We start from the raw sequence: 16,867 nt of genomic DNA, 5'->3' as shown, positions 1-16,867 counted from the left end.
AAATGTAATTACAATTCCCATTACTGTATCTCCCCCATGTCTCTTCACAAATCCAGGAGACATGGGGTTTTCCAAATTCTTCCAGAATGCATTTGAACCTGGTAAATTGATTTTTTTTAAGCTTGACGACTGTTGACCTTGATCCTTTATATGATCTCTAAAGTCTCCCTTCATTGGAGTGCATTTTTATTTCTTGAATGTCCTTCATGGAAAACTTTATTCCTGATGAAAAATGCAATTTGACCATTTCCACATCTGGAGGACAGTTTAATCTCCTGAATTTTCTTCTTGAGCATGTACAATTCTCAGAGACTGACAGCTGTAATGGAACCTTTTAATCTCATGAACTTCTTTTCATGGATGACGGGTCACCTTGATGAAACGGGTATTTTTTGTTTGTAATATCGTGGATTTCTGAGCCAGGTTATTTCTTATTGACGGTAATCTGGATCTCAGTATTAGACAGCCTCTTATCCTGAATGTGTGGACCTTGATGATTCCTTTTCAGTGGTAGCTTCTGTGGAGTCTTACACAGATCATTTTCAATCAAAGTCTTTACTTTTTTCACATCCTGCCAGCAAATCTGTGATGACCTATGTAGACTCTGTGCTTCAGTTTGTTGATGAGGAAGGATGCTGGTTGTTTTGCTGCTGAACCTAACCGTTACACTTCATCACATGTGCTACTCGAGGACTGCTGTTTATATAACAACATCTTTATCAACTGTACTGAGAAAATAAAAAAGATTAAATGTTCATCTTGAATGTTTGTATCATCTCATCTGACATCAATTTCAAATTTACCGCAGCAATTTGTTCACCAGGCTGTTCACCAGAAATCTAATCCTGGGAAAGTGGTTGAACTGGGGAGAAAGTGAGGTCTGCAGATGCTGGAGTATCAGAGCTGAAAATGTGTTGCTGGAAAAGCGCAGCAGGTCAGGCAGCATCCAAGGAACAGGAAATTCAACGTTTCGGGCATAAGCCCTTCATCAGAAATGAGGAAAGTGTGTCCAGCAGGCTAAGGTAAAAGGTAGGGAGGAGGGACTTGGGGGAGGGGGCGATGGAGATGTGATAGGTGGAAGGAGATCAAGGTGAGAGTGATAGGCCGGAGTAGGGTGGGGGCGGAGAGGTCAGGAAGAAGATTGCAGGTTAGGAAGGCGTTGTTTGAACTGTCGGTAGGTGAGCATTTTGGGAATAGTGGTGATAACTCTTAAGTTTCGAAGTCAAGATGGAAAGAGATAAGGATACTGCAGATTTGAAGTGGGCAAGGCCAATTTCAATATTGTTAGATGGAAAATTGGCAAACATTGATGGGGAGCAGTTGGTTGCAGGTAAGATTACATTTGGAAAGTGCAGGTCTTTTAAAAAAGTAGTGCATTGAGAGTCCAGGGCCAGCATATTCCACTAAGAGTGAAAGGCAAGGGCAGCAAGTTCAAGGGACCCAGGATGATAAGAGACTTTGAAAATTTGATAAAGAAAAAGAAGGAAGCGAATGTTAAACACAGAGCATGAAAAGCAAGGGAGGCCCTTTAGGAGCATAGAGTATGTAGGGGTGTGCTTAATAAAGAAATTAAGAGAAGGTAATTTTTCTTTGGAAAATTGTACTCAGGTAAACCCCAAAGCATTTTATAAGTATATTCAGAGCAAGAGGGTTACCAGACAAGAGTAGACTGAGTAGAAAAGTGTGGCACTGAAAAAGCGCAGCAGGTCAGGCAGTATCCAAGGAGCAGGAGAGTTGACATCTCAGGCATAAACCCTTCATGCTTATGCCCAAAATGTTAATGCTCCTGCTCCTCGGATGCTGCCTGATCTGCTGTGCTTTACCAGCTCCACACATTTGACCCTGATTGCTATCATGCAATAAACTGCACTTATTTGAGAAAAGAGCCTCTTTTGAACAAACAAGAATGAACAATAAAATAAGCTACATTTACCTCAGCCCACGAAGAAACTTTAAATTTTTAAAAAAGATTTGTTGATTTTGTTTGATGGTGACCGGTATAAATCTTATTACATATAGCTTTAAAAAAAAAGCATTAGAATTCGATGAATTTTGAGTCTCAAATTCAAGTCTTGCATAGACTCTCATACTATCATAATACCTGAGGTGCAGGCATAGTGTACATCTTGTCAATGTCACACTTTAATCTGTGTGCCGGTCTTTCTTTGCAAATTCCAGTGTTGTTGGACATGAGGTTTTAAAATGTAAGTTTTCATTTTGATGGCCATCAGTCAGCAACAAAGAGTTTTGTTGACTAGTGTCCATTTTCATTTGCAGCTGTGGCCATATCTACCATTCTCAATGTCTTCAGAGTAAAGACTGCGGCATTCGCACCGAAGGACAGACGAGGTGGACCTGCTACAAGTGTAACTCTAGTAACAAAGGGGCCAGACACCGAGATTTTGGAGTAGAGCTGAACAAGAACCGAAGCACTTCTCTGGCACAGGTGAGGTGCTATCAAATGCTCCTTTCTAGTTCTTCCAGAAACTATGCACTAAGTACTATATTGTTGCTTATATCATTGCTGAATGAAATCTGTTCCTTGGCGTCATTTTATTGTTTCCTGTACCATTAGCTGAAGGCCTTCTATTGAGCCTGTACTGAAGATGTATTTTTTGACATAGTTTTGCTTAGATTTCAGAAAAGTGGCAGGATGAACTATTATTTATGCCAATTAATTAAACTATAGCTACAGGTGAACAGATATAAACCATTGACACGTTACATTAATTACAAAAGTTTTAATCCCCATAGAAATGGCTGTTTTCACACAAGTAGACAAAAAGCAGGCAAATAAATAGGGAAAATAGATTATTGAAAGATGATTAAAAACTGGAAAATCAGTTCAATTATCTTTGTTTCCCAGTTCCAGTTTTGATATGACCCTCCTTCAACTGGTGAGACTCCTTGTTCAAAAGTCATTCTCTGGAAACGTCCACTGGTTTGTAAGAAATGCAGAGTGGTGACTCCTTTAAAAAATGTCTCTGACTTATCAATTCAAAAGTTATAGCTTGCAGCAACAGCTTTCGTCAGGGTTAAACTAAGTTTTTCTTTAACTGCAACAACAGGCACCTTCCACTGAAGCACCTACTTTTGTGTCTTTTCTGTCTCCTTCTTCCTCTGCCTCAGTAACTTGCTTCCAGTTCCAATTTGCTCAGTTTACTGCAAACAACTCTTCATTTCGTGATAATCTGCACATTGCAGGAACGCATAGTCATAAAAATAGAGCTCTTAATAGGTATCGAATCCTTGCTGTGGAAATTATGCATCAATCCTGGTAAATTCTGTGTTTTTAAAAAATGTTTTTCTCTTAACAGTCCTCACATTAATTTATATATGTCATTCAAAATACAATTCCTAAGAAAGAAGTTGTAAAACGTGCCCATTAATTTATCTCCATATGTGTTGTAAAAGAGTATTTTGAGTTATTTAATCCAGAACAATACTCTGGCTATTCACTGATGATGGGGATTACGTTAAGCTGAATGAAGAGAATTAGGCAGAAATGACATTTGAGTGGCTGTCAGATCACAGAGGGAGAAAGTGAGGACTGCAGATGCTGGAGTTCAGAGTCAAAAAAATGTAGCACTGGAAAAGCACAGCCAATCAGGTAACAACCAAGGAACAGGATCGTCGACTTTTCGAGCATAAACTCTTCATCAGGAATGAGGAAGAGCTTATGCTCGAAACATTGACTCTTCTGCTCCTCAGATGCTGCCTGACCGGCTGTGCTTTTCCAGCACCACACCTTTTTTGACTGTTGGATCACAGACACAGTCATCAGGTATAAATGTCAGGATCTTGGTGGCATAGTGGTATTGTTATTGGAATAATAATTCCAAGCTCTAGCCTAATGCTGTCAAGACACAGATTCACATACCATCACGGATGCTGGGTGGAAAGTAAATGCAATTGATACAACTCTGGAATTGAAAGCTCACCTCAGTAAATGATGCAACAAAACTCTTGTTGATTGTCATAAAAATCCCATCTGATTCACTGATGTCATTTAGGGAAGGAAATCTCCTGACTTGGTCTTGCTTACATGTGACTCCAGACCCACTGCTGCTTGTTTGACCTTAACTGTGTTGTGAAATGTTCTGTTCCAGCGCAATTAGATATTGAAGAACAAAAGCTGGCCTTGCTTCCAGTGCTCACATTCCATGAAAGAATAAAGAAAAAAATAATAACCTTTACATGTGGATTATCAGTTAGGTAAAAACTTGCAGGAGGCTGGTCATTGTGGGTGTGTTACTGTTCTTTGTTAGATTGAGCAAATTGATTGTTTTATGAAGAAAGTTTGAGCCGATCCTCATTGAAAGTTAGAAGAATGAAACATGCAAGGTTCTGAGGGAGTTTGATGGGTTAGATTCATAGAGTTGCATAGTATGGAAACTCTTTGGTCCAATTTACCCATGTCAACCAGCTATACTAACTTTCCCATTTGCCAGCATTTGGGCCATATCGCGGCAAACCCATCCTATTCATGTGATAAATATTGAGAGAATATTCTCCCTTGTGGGAAATCTAGAACCAACAGATATGGTTTGAGTATAAGAGGTCTCCCATTTGAAATGAAGATGAGAAAGAATGCCCTCTCTCAGGCAACAATAAATTGGAACCCGTTGAGGAAAAAAATTCCAGTAGTGACAGGATTATTGACAATTTCACTGCTGATTTTAAGCTAATATTTATTCTATAGAGGAGCCAAGGATAATGGGGAAGAGGGAGGAAAAGCTATATCACATTCTTAATAAATGGCAGAGCATGCTTTATGGAACAAATGGCCTACTTCTGCTCCCATTTTCCTGTACTGTTATATGGGGCAATCTTCCTTCAGTCAAACTGTCTTATCAGTGTTTTGTGCAGTATTGTCGTATCAAGTTTTGAATGAGCTAAATTTGAAAATAATCCATTTGTATAATGCAGTGAAGCTGCAACATTATAGTAGCATCTCCACCCTTTGCTATGGCCTTATGAAGGCATTGTTTGTATGAGGATTTTCTTTAGCCTAGAACAGCATGTTAGTTGGAAAGAAGGTGCTGATATTTTCCAAGTGAATGGCCGCTGAGAATGTTTACAATGGAACTCTAGAAGCTGGAACATTAAGAAAGCTCTGTCACCTTGCCATGTCCTATCATTTGTGCTCAGTCCATACAAAACAAATTAGTGTTTCTCTTCCATATTTATTACATGATTACGTCTGGAGCTGCTGCTGTTCCCATTACTGAGAACTAAATTGGAGGTTTTCTCCAATGTTATTTATCATCTAATCTTTATCACAATTAGACCTAAATTGACTCTGAGCAAGAGAAAAATATTTGCTTACCAGATTACTGACCCACATTTTAGCAGTAAGGACTAACTGTGAGGCGCATTGTTATTGAGGGGTGAATTAGACAGCAACATGCTGTTTTTATATGTCCAAAACACAGAGAGGTTTGCAAGTTCCTGTGCATTTTGTCCTGATCTTCAGCAAGCTTCATTCTAACAGTTTCTGGCAAGTAAATTGGACGTTCAAGCACACAGAGACTGAAGATGAAGTATTTCCTCACTGAACATACCCAAAATTTCAGAACAAAGGAAGCTGGAATGGCTCAGCAGATCACTCATCATCTGTGTAGAATGATGAGGAGGTGCCAGTGTTGGAATGGGGTAGACAAAGTTAAAAATCACACAACACCAGGAGTGCTCCGAAAGCTAGTACTTTGCAAATAAACCTGTTGGACTATAACCTGATGTGTGATTTTTAACTTTGTATAGAAAGACAGAATCAATGTTTCAGGTCAATGCCCTCCCATCAAAGCAAGAGAGAAATGGGAATGTGACAATTCTTAAGCCAGCAAAAGAACAGGGAGCGAGACAAACAAGGGAGAGATATGTGATAAGAAACCAGAGGAGGTCAACGAGCAAAAGAAAAATCATGATGCAATAGCCAAAAAGAGTGAAAATGGATATAGCAAAAGATTCAAAGATTGTGTCCTTGTGAGATATGAAATGCTGCTTAAAAACCATCACAATGCCACATGAAAACATAATAATGAAACAAGATAAAGACCAACCCTGCAAAACAAAGGCAAGGAAAACAACTCTGAATAAGATGGAAGCTTGGGTTATGATCTGATGTTGCTGAACTTAACATTGAGTACAGAACATTGCATACTGCCAACTTGAAAGTTAAGGTATTGTTCCTCAAGCTTGTTTTGAGCTTTACTGGAGTAGTCTAACAAGGTATGGATGGACAGGTCAGCATGTACCCAATGTAATATGAAAAACAACCAGACGCTAAGGGTCATGCTTGCAGACTGAATAAGGGGGTTCTGGTTTTCACCTCCATATTTTGTCTTCCTTACATTTCTCTTTCACTCCGTTTTAATGAATGTTTTTGAGCTGAAATGTTAGCTCTATTTTTCTCTGCTGATGCTACCTGGCCCACTGCATTGTTCCAGGTTTTATCGTCCTTCTTTTTGTTTTCTGGCATCTGTACTATTTTTCTTCCATAATGAAAAAGGATTAAACTGGACTATTCAAGGGAAGTGAATTTTCAGCTGTAATAAATTCTAATTACTTTCCAACAATCTCTCTAGCCCTGAAAATTAAAATTTATGCATGAGGTGAAATAACTCCACAGTGGCCTGTGTCCCATCACCAAGTCACCCTTTATTTGCATATGGAAAATCCCTGGCACTGCTCCAGCTCCCTCAGAGCCAGCTCTCAGTGTGAACAGGGTGTCTAACATTCATGTTTGTCTCTGTCAGCCAGGGCTCCCTGATTGGACCAGATTAACAGTCCCAATCAGGGAACTCATTCTGTGATGGCCAGTTGGCTGGCTGCATTACAGTCGCTATAGTGGAGTCTCTTGTTGAATTTTTTAAAGTTTTTTTTACATTTTTCTTACAATAGAGAGGGAGAAATAAAAGATGGTCCTTCCTTTTCTATTTTACTTTTTACATACGAGTTTACGAAATATTAAATGTTCTAAATTGCACTTCCTGCTTCTGAGTCTGTGTGGCTCAGAAAGATTTCCTTAAGTTTGTGGGAAAGAAATGACCGGGCTGAGGAAAAGCAGCTGCTGTCAAAGATGGCAAACATGATGGGCAAAATGACCTCCTTTGTTGTGACAGCATCTCCTGCTTACACATCTTGCAGCTCCTCTGTTGAGCATGGCATACTGTTTTATTGAATATTGCTATGTAAAAGCCATGGCAAACCTGTGAGAGTTGTAAGGGCACTGAATATTAGGTGCTATTTGTTCACTGTTATTCACAAAATCCAGCGCTTCAAGGTTGCTGTGAAATTCAATTAGATTTTGTTAATTTCCTTACAGACCAAATTATAACCATGGTACAATATTGATTAAATAGTGTTGTTATTCTGTGCATAATTTTTGTTTTAGGAATAGACTAGGGAAATCATTACCTCTGCAGGGATTTCCAAGTTGAGCCCAGTGTGAGGGTGGGATCAACATATGCACACAGTCTCTGTCCAAAATCATGGTGCAGGGATAGTTTTGCTTTCAACCTTGGGCCTTGTTTTCATTTTACTAGCAAACTGCATGCACCAAAATGGACCTCACTATTTCCACACGATAGCTGTGCAAGCAGATTCTACATAGAGATGGACAACCGATGTGTTGGACAGAAGGTAGATGGATCAGAGAATCCTAGAACCAGATTGAACCAAAAACTTAAACTCAATGACTTTCAGCAGCCCCATTAGGAACAAGACATTATGCCATCCCATTCCATTTTAGATCATCCTCTATTTATTCATACATTAAAGTTCATATGATCCTACAAATTACCTCAGAGGAAAAACAAAGTTGAAATGACATTTTACATAACACCTTTCCCAATCACTGGACATCCCACAGCATCTCAGAGCCAATGAAGTACTTTTTAAAGTGTGGTCACTGTTGTAATGTTGGAAAAGCTGAGCCAATTGCACATAGTAACCTCACACAAACAGCAATGTGACAATAACTGGATATTCTGAGTTTTTAAAAATTTGTTGGTTGAGAAATAAATATTGACCAGGATGCTTGCTCTTTCAAATAATGCATCGGCATGTTCTTGCTCCCACCAGAACAGTGGGGTCAAGCCTTTAAAGTATAATGCATTTAAAAGGCTGGGGCTAAGCTGCTTTAAGAAGTTAACAGCTGCAAAAGGAAAGGTAATTAAAATGTTCAGCGTTAATGATTAAAACAAATGGCAGTTCATAAGGTTACCTAGATTGGTTTAATAGAATCAGAATAGAAAAGATGAAGCTATAAAAACAGCATGTGGTTTGCACAGCTGGAGATACAGCTCACAGTAATAGCAGTCAGGAGGATGTTGGAGCTAAAGTAGCTGAAATACATTTAGTAGACCCAAAGACCCAGATTAAAGACGGACCCTGCTACATTGTCTTGGAAAAGGGTGGATCTTAAAGAAGGTTCAGTGATTTCAATTTACCTTGGAGTGGGGTTTCTGGCAGAAGTTAGGGGTAGTTTAAAGCTGGGGGAAGACTGAAGTAATGAAGTGGCTTCAGGCAGCATAGATGGTCCTGTCAAAGACACTGGGCATTGAGGGAAGGAGAAAGATATGAAAGCCACTGACAGTTGTGTGCAACTAAAAGTGAAGTGAAGAAAACCACAAGTAGTATTTTAGCTGGATACAGCTGAGAAAGGTTAAAGGTTTGAGAAAATCGTGGCTGCTCAGTCAAGCTATTTGTCTGATAGAAGCTGGAAATGTGATGGTATTAATGTACTTGGAGGAATTCTTACCAGTCCTGAGATCACCAGTTTTGGAAGAAGAAAATGAACAACTAAAGTGTCATTGAAGCAGCCTTGAGTCTCTGAGGCTTTGAGGATATTTCCAGGGTTAGAACTTCAGAATTGAAGAATTGCCTTGCAAAGGAATTAGAGTTTTATCGAGATTTGGTGAAGTACAGTATCACTGAACTCTAATCTAAAGTCTATGTTAAGTATATATAATGTATATGGTTTAAAATAATGACCATGCCTTGTTAGCATGCCGATAAATTGAAAATTTCTGATGTGTGTTTTGTTTAAGTTTATCTATTGAAGTTTTTAATCTTGGCATTTCAATTGAATCCCAGAATCCTGCTGATGTTTTTTTTTCTGATCCTTGCTTCTTCCTTGCTTAATGTTCTTTAAAAGAATATGATCTATCAAGCCAGATCAGAACAAAGATCCTGCTTGCTCTGTACTCCATCTTAAATGAGATCATAAAACGAGGTCAATTCCTGGAATGGCGGGACTACCTTACACTGATAGACTGGAGCGACTGGGCTTGTATACCTTTGAGTTTAGAAAACTGAGAGGGGATCTGATTGAGACATATAACATTATTAAAGGATTGGACACACTGGAGGCAGGAAACATGTTTCCGCTGATGGGTGAGTGCCGAACCAGAGGACACAGCTTAAAAATGCGGGGTAGACCATTTAGGACAGAGATGAGGAGAAACTTCTTCACCCAGAGAGTGGTGACTGTGTGGAATGCTCTACCCCAGAGGGCAGTGGAGGCCCAGTCTCTGGATTTATTTAAGAAAGAGTTGGATAGACCTCTCAAGGATAATGGAATCAAGGGTTATGGAGATAAGGCAGGAACAGGATACTGATTAAGGATGATCAGCCATGATCATATTGAATGGTGGTGCAGGCTCGAAGGGCAGAATGGCCTACTCCTGCACCTATTGTCTATTGAGGGCTCTTCCAGTAATGTGCCAGCAAAGAAAATCGGGACTGCAGTAAGTCATTCGGCCCTTCAAGCCTGCTCTGCCATTCTATATGCTCATGGCTGAGCATCCTACTCAGTACCCTTTTCCTGCTTTCACCCCATACACTTTGATTCCCTTTAACCCTGAGAATTATTTTCTAACTCCTTCCTGAAAAGTCCTTCACAACTGCTTTCTGTGGCAGAGAATTTCATTGGCCTGCCACTCACTGGGTGAAGAAATTTATCTTATTCTCAGTCCTAACTGGCCTAGCCCCTCACCTGAGATGATGACCTAGTCATTGGAAAAGTCCTGCATTTGACCTGTATTGTCTGATTAGAATTTTATATGTTTCTGAGATTCCACCCCCTCTCCCCCAACTTCACTCTTCTAAACTCTAGTGAACAAAGCTCTAACTGATCTAATCGCTCTTCATGTGTCAGTCATGCCATCTCAGAAATCAGACTCCTAAACCTTCCTTGCACTCCCTCCACAGCCAGTACATCCATCTTTTCTTTTCATTATTCATTCTCAGGATGTGGGCGTCACTGGCTAAACCAACATTTAATGCCTATGTGTAAATGCCCAGAGAGCAGTTAAGAGCCAACCACATTGCTGTGGGTCTGGAATCACATGTAGGCCAGATCAGATAAGAGTAACAGTTTTCTTCCCGAAAGGCATTAGTAAACTAGATGGGGTTTTCTGACAATCGACAATGGTTTTCAAGCTCATCATTGGACTCTTAATTCCAGATACTGATTGAATTCAAATTCCATGGCAGAATTAAAACCTGCGTACCCCAGAACATTACCTCAGCCTCCTGATCAATAATGTAGTGATAATGCCCCTATGTCATCGCTACCTCTTGGTATGGAAACCAGAATAATCTGGGACATAATATTCTAGGTATGCCCTCACCCCCAACACCCTGTACAGTTTCAATGGTGGCACGGTGGCTCAGTGGTTAGCATTGCTGCCTCACAGCACCAGGGTCCCAGGTTCGATTCCAGCCTCGGGCTGCTGTCTGTGTGGAGTTTTCACGTTCTCCCTGTGTCTGCATAGGTTTCCTCCGGGTGCTCCGGTTTTCTCCTACAGTCCGAAGATGTTCAGGTCAGGTGAATTGGCCGTGCTAAATTGCCCACAGTCACAGGGAAAGGGGTCTGGGTGGGTTACTCTTCGGAGGTCAGTGTGGATTGTTGGGCCAAAGGGCCTGTTTCCACACTGAAGGGAATCTAATCAAAAGAAACATCCCTTCTCCTGTACTCTAATCCAATCACTATGAAGACCAACATAACATTTGCCAGCTTCATCACCAGTTGCACGTGGATTCTTGCTTTCATGCATGGACAACATCCACCAAGGTCTTATTGCATTCTCCCCTTTCCTAATCAATCACAATTCAGTCAACAATATTCCTGTTTTTGATACGAAAGAAAATAACCTTACATTTATCTAAATTATGCTGCATTTTCCATGTATTTGCTCACTCTCTCAACTTGTCTAAGTCACACTAAATTATCTCTCCATCCACCATACAGTTCACTCTCCCACCCAGCTTTGTGTCATCTGCAAATTTTGAGCGGTTACATTTAGTTCCCTTGTCTAGCTCATTACTATATATTGTGAATAACTATCGTCTAAGCACTGCTCCCTGTGGTATCCCACTGGTCACTGGCTGCCACTTGGAAGGTGACTCACTTATTCCTATGCTTTTTTCCTGCCAGTTCTCTTTCTATGTCAGCACAAAATCCGCAAACCCATTTGATTAATTTTATATGTGAATCGATAATTCGGGATCTTGTACAAGTCCAAATAAATAACATCCACTGGTTCTCCCTTATCATCTCTACCACTTATATCCTCAGAAAATTCCAATTGATTTGTCAAACACTTCCCTTTAGTAATTCCATGTTGACTCTGTCCAATTTTGTCACTGTTTTCCAAATGTTTAGCCATTAAATCATTTATGCTTGCAGAAGGAAACTGTGAGGAATATATGTGGAAGCATTGGAAAAAATGCAGAGGAGATTTACCACGATGTTGCTTGGTCTGGAGGGAAGGTCTTATGAGGACAGGCTGAGAGACTTGGGTCTGTTCTCATTGGAGAGAAGAAGGCTAAGAAGGGATTTGATAAGAGACACACAAGATGACCAGAGGATTAGATAGGGTAGACAGTGAAAGTCTTTTTCCTCGGATGATGACATCAGGTTGTACAGGGGGCATAGCTCCAAATTGAGGCACCATAGATTTAAGACAGGTGTCAGAAGCATCTTTATTCAGAGAGTGATAAGGGCATGGAATGCCCTGCCTACCAGTGTAGTTAACTCAGCAACATTAGGGAGTTTAAACAATCCTTAGATAAGCACATGGATGATGATGGAATAGTGTAGAGGTATGGGCTTAGATTAGTTCACAGGTTGGCGCAACATTGAGGGCCGAAGGGCCTGTTCTGCTCTGTATTGTTCTATGTTCTATAATGGACTCTAACATTTTCTCTACTACTGACTAAGCAGTCTATAATTTGCCTACCTATTGTTATCCCTTTAAGTAATGGCCCCTAACTTATCATAGCCAGCTTCACCCCATACCATTGTAGTTTTCGCTATACAGATTCAGGACCTTAGTCTCAGAATCAACTATGGCTCTCTCTATCTTTAGTGAAGAATTCTATCATATTATGATCACACTTCCCCAAGGGGCCTTACGCAGCTAGTTTGCCAATTATTCCTTTCTCATTATACAATACTAAGTTGAGGATGACCTCTAGTTGATCCAGAAAATCATCTTATGTACATTCCTCTCTGGTACTATTACGAATATGATTTTCCCAATCTATTAGGTAATAGATTGGGAAATCATATTAGTAGTAATACCAGAAACCCATTATTCCAGCTGTATTTTTATTGCTTGCAGTTCTCTCTTTCTGTTTAATACCATACCTACATTCCCACTATTGTCTGAGGGTCTGTATACAAACCCCCATTATTATTTTCTTCATCTACCCATACATATTTCACATCACCAGAGCTAATATCCTTCCTCACTATTGTATTAATATCCTTTTTAACCAGCAGTACTATCCCACATTTGAGTTCTAACATTATACCTGCCTCTGTTAGTTCCAATACACACTCAGTACCCGATATATAAAAGGCTACAGCCACTTTCACTGGGTATCACATGATAGCTCCATTAATGTTCATATAGGAACCCAACTTAAATTGCTGCCACTATGAAGGTCTATTTGCTTTTAGAGGGACGCAGATATTTTATAATTGGATAATGATTACTTCAAGAACTAAGTTTCTCTCAAAGGGGATTTGTGATAATGTATGTGGCTTCCGATGAATGATCGTATGACCAATTTAAGAGCATCAATTTACTCATAGGGATGGTTCTGCATTCAAGCAGCTTAGTTTCAGGCTTTGGACTAAGCTGGCTGCAAGAGAGAAAGTTTCTCTCATCAAGCAAGGTTCAATTGAAAGTTTGTTGGCTGGTTGAGAGAATTTAAGAGTAAAACCAAAGAATTCTATCCCAACATGAGGATGACCAAGCTGAGAGAGTGTGCTCTAAATACAAAGCCTGAGAGTTGCAGAATATTAGAATTTGGAGTGTCTGACTGTGACCCAAGGCGCCTCAATCCTTATGTGAACCTTCAAAATAGTACTCAGACCACAAAGGAGATGGGCTTTGCCAGCTGGCTGAACAGTCTGCTGGAGAAGGAGGAGTGAGCTGACCTCTTCAACCACTGCAGCTCAGTTGATGTGGGTACACCAACATTGCAGTGGTTAATCTTCCAAACTTTGTCAAGTACCTGACTTAAATTTTGAGGTGGAAGTCAAATGGGTATAGAAAGAAAGTGAATTTAAATATTCTGGTCAAACAGAGTTTGGTGAAGAAGGATGAAGTAAATGGAGGAGGACGTGCTGGAAACCAAAAGGAAGTTGGTGAGCCGGAAGTGGAAGAAGAAGAAGGGATTGAAGATGGGGAAAGAAAATGGGAAAAGATGGAGGGAAAATGGTGGAAAGCAAGAAGTTGCAGTTGATAGAATGCTTTAGAGGAGCAGGAACTTTACGCAACTTGATCCTGAGCTCCCTGGAGCTTGTCTTTTATAAAAGATTATTGCAATATTTGACTGGTTGATTGGTGGAAACCTGCAGCGAAAGTCCACAGATATTTATGTCACAACTGGTGTGTGAGGCACTGACCCACAAAATTTCCTCAGGTTCACTCTATTTCACTGAAAGATTAAGTTGATGCAATTTTTAAAAAAATTCACAATCCACCAGATGAGCTAGAAATGAGAAAACAAACTGCATTGAGTGTCAAGAAATGTTTTGTACATTTTTTTTGTTTAATTGTTGGGGATATTCCCATTCTTAATTCCTAGCTGCCAGTTAAAAGTTAACCATATTGTTGCGAGGTCTGGCGTATCATAAACCAAACTAAGTAACAGTGGCAGATTCGACAATCAACAATGGTTATGTAGTTGCCATCAGGCTCGCTTTTATTACACATTTTTGCTGAGTTCAAATTTCACCCTCTGCCATGATGGGATTCGACCTGTGGCCCTTTAACATCAGCCTGACGTTCAATATTGTTAGTCCACTGTCATTACCATCTCATCAGGCTTCCCACTCTTGTACTCTATGGGAAGGCAACTTCTTGAACCGTGGGAACTGTCGAAATGCCACCTGTTGAGAGACTCTAATCCCAGTTCAGCACCCATTAATAATTCAGCAATGCCTAGAGATCAGTGCTTCACATGAAACAAGCTGTGGTGAAAGTAGCAAAATGGTAACACCAGAAATATCAAATTTATTTATTGCCAGCCTTGAGTAAGTGAAGCCAACTGTTAACATTGCCAAAGGCTAATCTTCCTCCTCTTGCACTTGATATCCTCAATAGTATTCATTGATCAGCAAGAATTAAAATGTTTTTCTCCATATTAGCAGAGCATACATTGCCATCTGGTTGCTAACTATATTGAAGTCTCTGTTTGGAAATACATTAGGAGTCACATGTGGTGTGGTGGGGTGGTGTACATGTGTCCTTTGTGCATTTGATTCTGAGAAAACATAAAGCTTTTCTTTAGAACCATGTTTACCATTTTAAAGTGCTCAGAGGAGATTGTATTCTCCTTACCCAACCACCCTACAAAACATTTTTGCACAGGTTTTGTTAATGTGCTTACTTTCTACTAGTTAATGAAAGGTAGTAAAAACCAAAAGAACTGTGGATACTGTCAATCAGAAACAATACCAGAATTTGATGGAAAAGCTCAGAAGGTCTGCCAGCATCTGTGAAGAGAAATCAGAAGTTATGTTTCAGGTCTGGTGATCCTTCCTCAGAACTGAGAAAGGGTCAATGGACCCGAAATGAAAGGAAGTAATTTGAATGAAAGTTTCAGATGGCATTATTGCCTAAAAGGGTCAAGTTTGAATAGTTTCTGATCTCAGATTAAATTAAAACTTATTTCCTTTTTCCATCTGGTTATTTTAATAATAGATAATGATAATGAAAGGACATGGGGATAAGTGTAGGGAAAATAGCATTGAGATTGAAGAACAGCTATGATTTAGTTGAATGGCTTACTCTTCCTCCATTTCCCGATCTCTGTAAAATTATAGTGTTGCTAATAACAGCATAATTGATGTTGAAATGTCCTTTATTAAATATGTTGTTGTCATGGATTCTGTTGGTTTAGGTCATTTCCAGAAGGGGCTCAGTAATTGCATCCATGCAGAATATTGATATAAAACAAGTGGATCAAATGTGTTCCAATTCTTGACTCCCACTGGGGATTAAGTCTTGCATTCAACATTTGTAATTAGGTATGACTGTCATTTTCTGCCTTCCTAGATGCCTTTCAATAAAATAATGCAAGCTACTTGAATTTCAACACTTTCTTTCTTGCCCCCACCCCTCTCTGCTCCAGGTCTGCATTTATTACCTCAGCTTTTCTTCCATTAAATCTTTGCAACTTTTCCATCTCCCATCCCTGCTGATCTGAGGATTGGCAGTTGTTTATGAACCCACCGCCTACTCACTGCTGCGTGTTACAAAACTCCTGAGGACAGGAACCCCTAGGGATGTTATTTTTAAGCGCCATGGAAGTGACAGGAAACATCAAAGCTGGTAAATTATGAGCTCTGATGTGATTTTACTGAGAAAGCAAAGAAACCCACCACATTCAAGACACTATTGGATTTGAAATACACAGGTACTTGAAACACTAATTCCCAGTTGATTACTCCATGTGTATTTCTCTGAACTCAAAATAACCAGCAAAAATATAATTTGCAAAATATGGATGGAGGAAATATCATTGCTAAAACTTGGATGGAGATTTGCAGTAAAATTAATTTTTCTAAAAATTATTCCATTAAACAAATATATGAAAAACAAGATGGTGACCTTTTAACCCCTTGAGCCTGCTCCGCTGTTTAATAAGTTCATGCTTGATCTGTTTGTTTTGATTCCCCTACTTAGCAAGAATCTACCATCTCTGCCTTAAAAATATTAATGATCTACCTCCACTGCCTTCTGAAGCAGAGTTCCAAAATTGCACAGTCCAATAAGAGGGGAAAAAAAGACTCCCTTTTTTCTGTGCTGAAAGGTGGCCCCTAATTATATGTAGTATCCCCAAGTTCTGGACTGATCTACATGAAGAAGCATACTTTCCACATCCACTTCGTCAGGACCATTCAGGTTTTTGTATGCTTCTATCAACTCGCCATTCAGTTTTCTAGACTGAAATAAGCCAAGCCAATCCTTATAAAACAACCCACTCGTTTCAGGTAGCAATTTAATAAACCTCTTCTGGACTGTCTCTAATGCATTTACATTCTTCCTTAAATAATGAGACCAGAACTGCACACAGTATGAGAGATATGGCTACACAAATGCCCAATAACTGAAGCATAACTTGCTTATTTTTATGTTTAAGTTTTCTCATAATAAAGCATGGCATCACATTAGCCATCTTCATTACCTCCATACTAACTTTGTGACAGGTGCATTAGAACACCTAAATCCTTCCAAACCTCAAAATTCTGCAGTTGTTCTCCACTTAAGTAAAAGTCTGCTTTTTCTTTCTTCCTGCTAAACAGCTTCACATTTTCCTACATTGTATTCCTTTTGCCAAA

General features: G+C 39.6%; 1 protein-coding gene across 2 annotated transcripts in view; it reads left to right on the top strand.

The window, feature by feature from the left end:
- Positions 1-16,867, top strand: part of vps8 (VPS8 subunit of CORVET complex) — a 543,230-nt gene that overhangs the window by 384,027 nt on the left and 142,336 nt on the right. For both annotated transcript variants that reach the window (XM_060827508.1, XM_060827507.1), the window contains one exon: positions 2,278-2,446. In XM_060827508.1, the coding sequence (XP_060683491.1) occupies positions 2,278-2,446 (169 nt within the window). The remainder of the gene's footprint in view (positions 1-2,277; positions 2,447-16,867) is intronic.

Source organism: Hemiscyllium ocellatum, chromosome 7 (genome assembly GCF_020745735.1).
Source record: "Hemiscyllium ocellatum isolate sHemOce1 chromosome 7, sHemOce1.pat.X.cur, whole genome shotgun sequence".
Taxonomy (NCBI): Eukaryota; Metazoa; Chordata; class Chondrichthyes; order Orectolobiformes; family Hemiscylliidae; genus Hemiscyllium; species Hemiscyllium ocellatum.
Note: the sequence above shows the minus strand (reverse complement) of the source record. Positions and strands in the feature narration are given on the sequence as shown.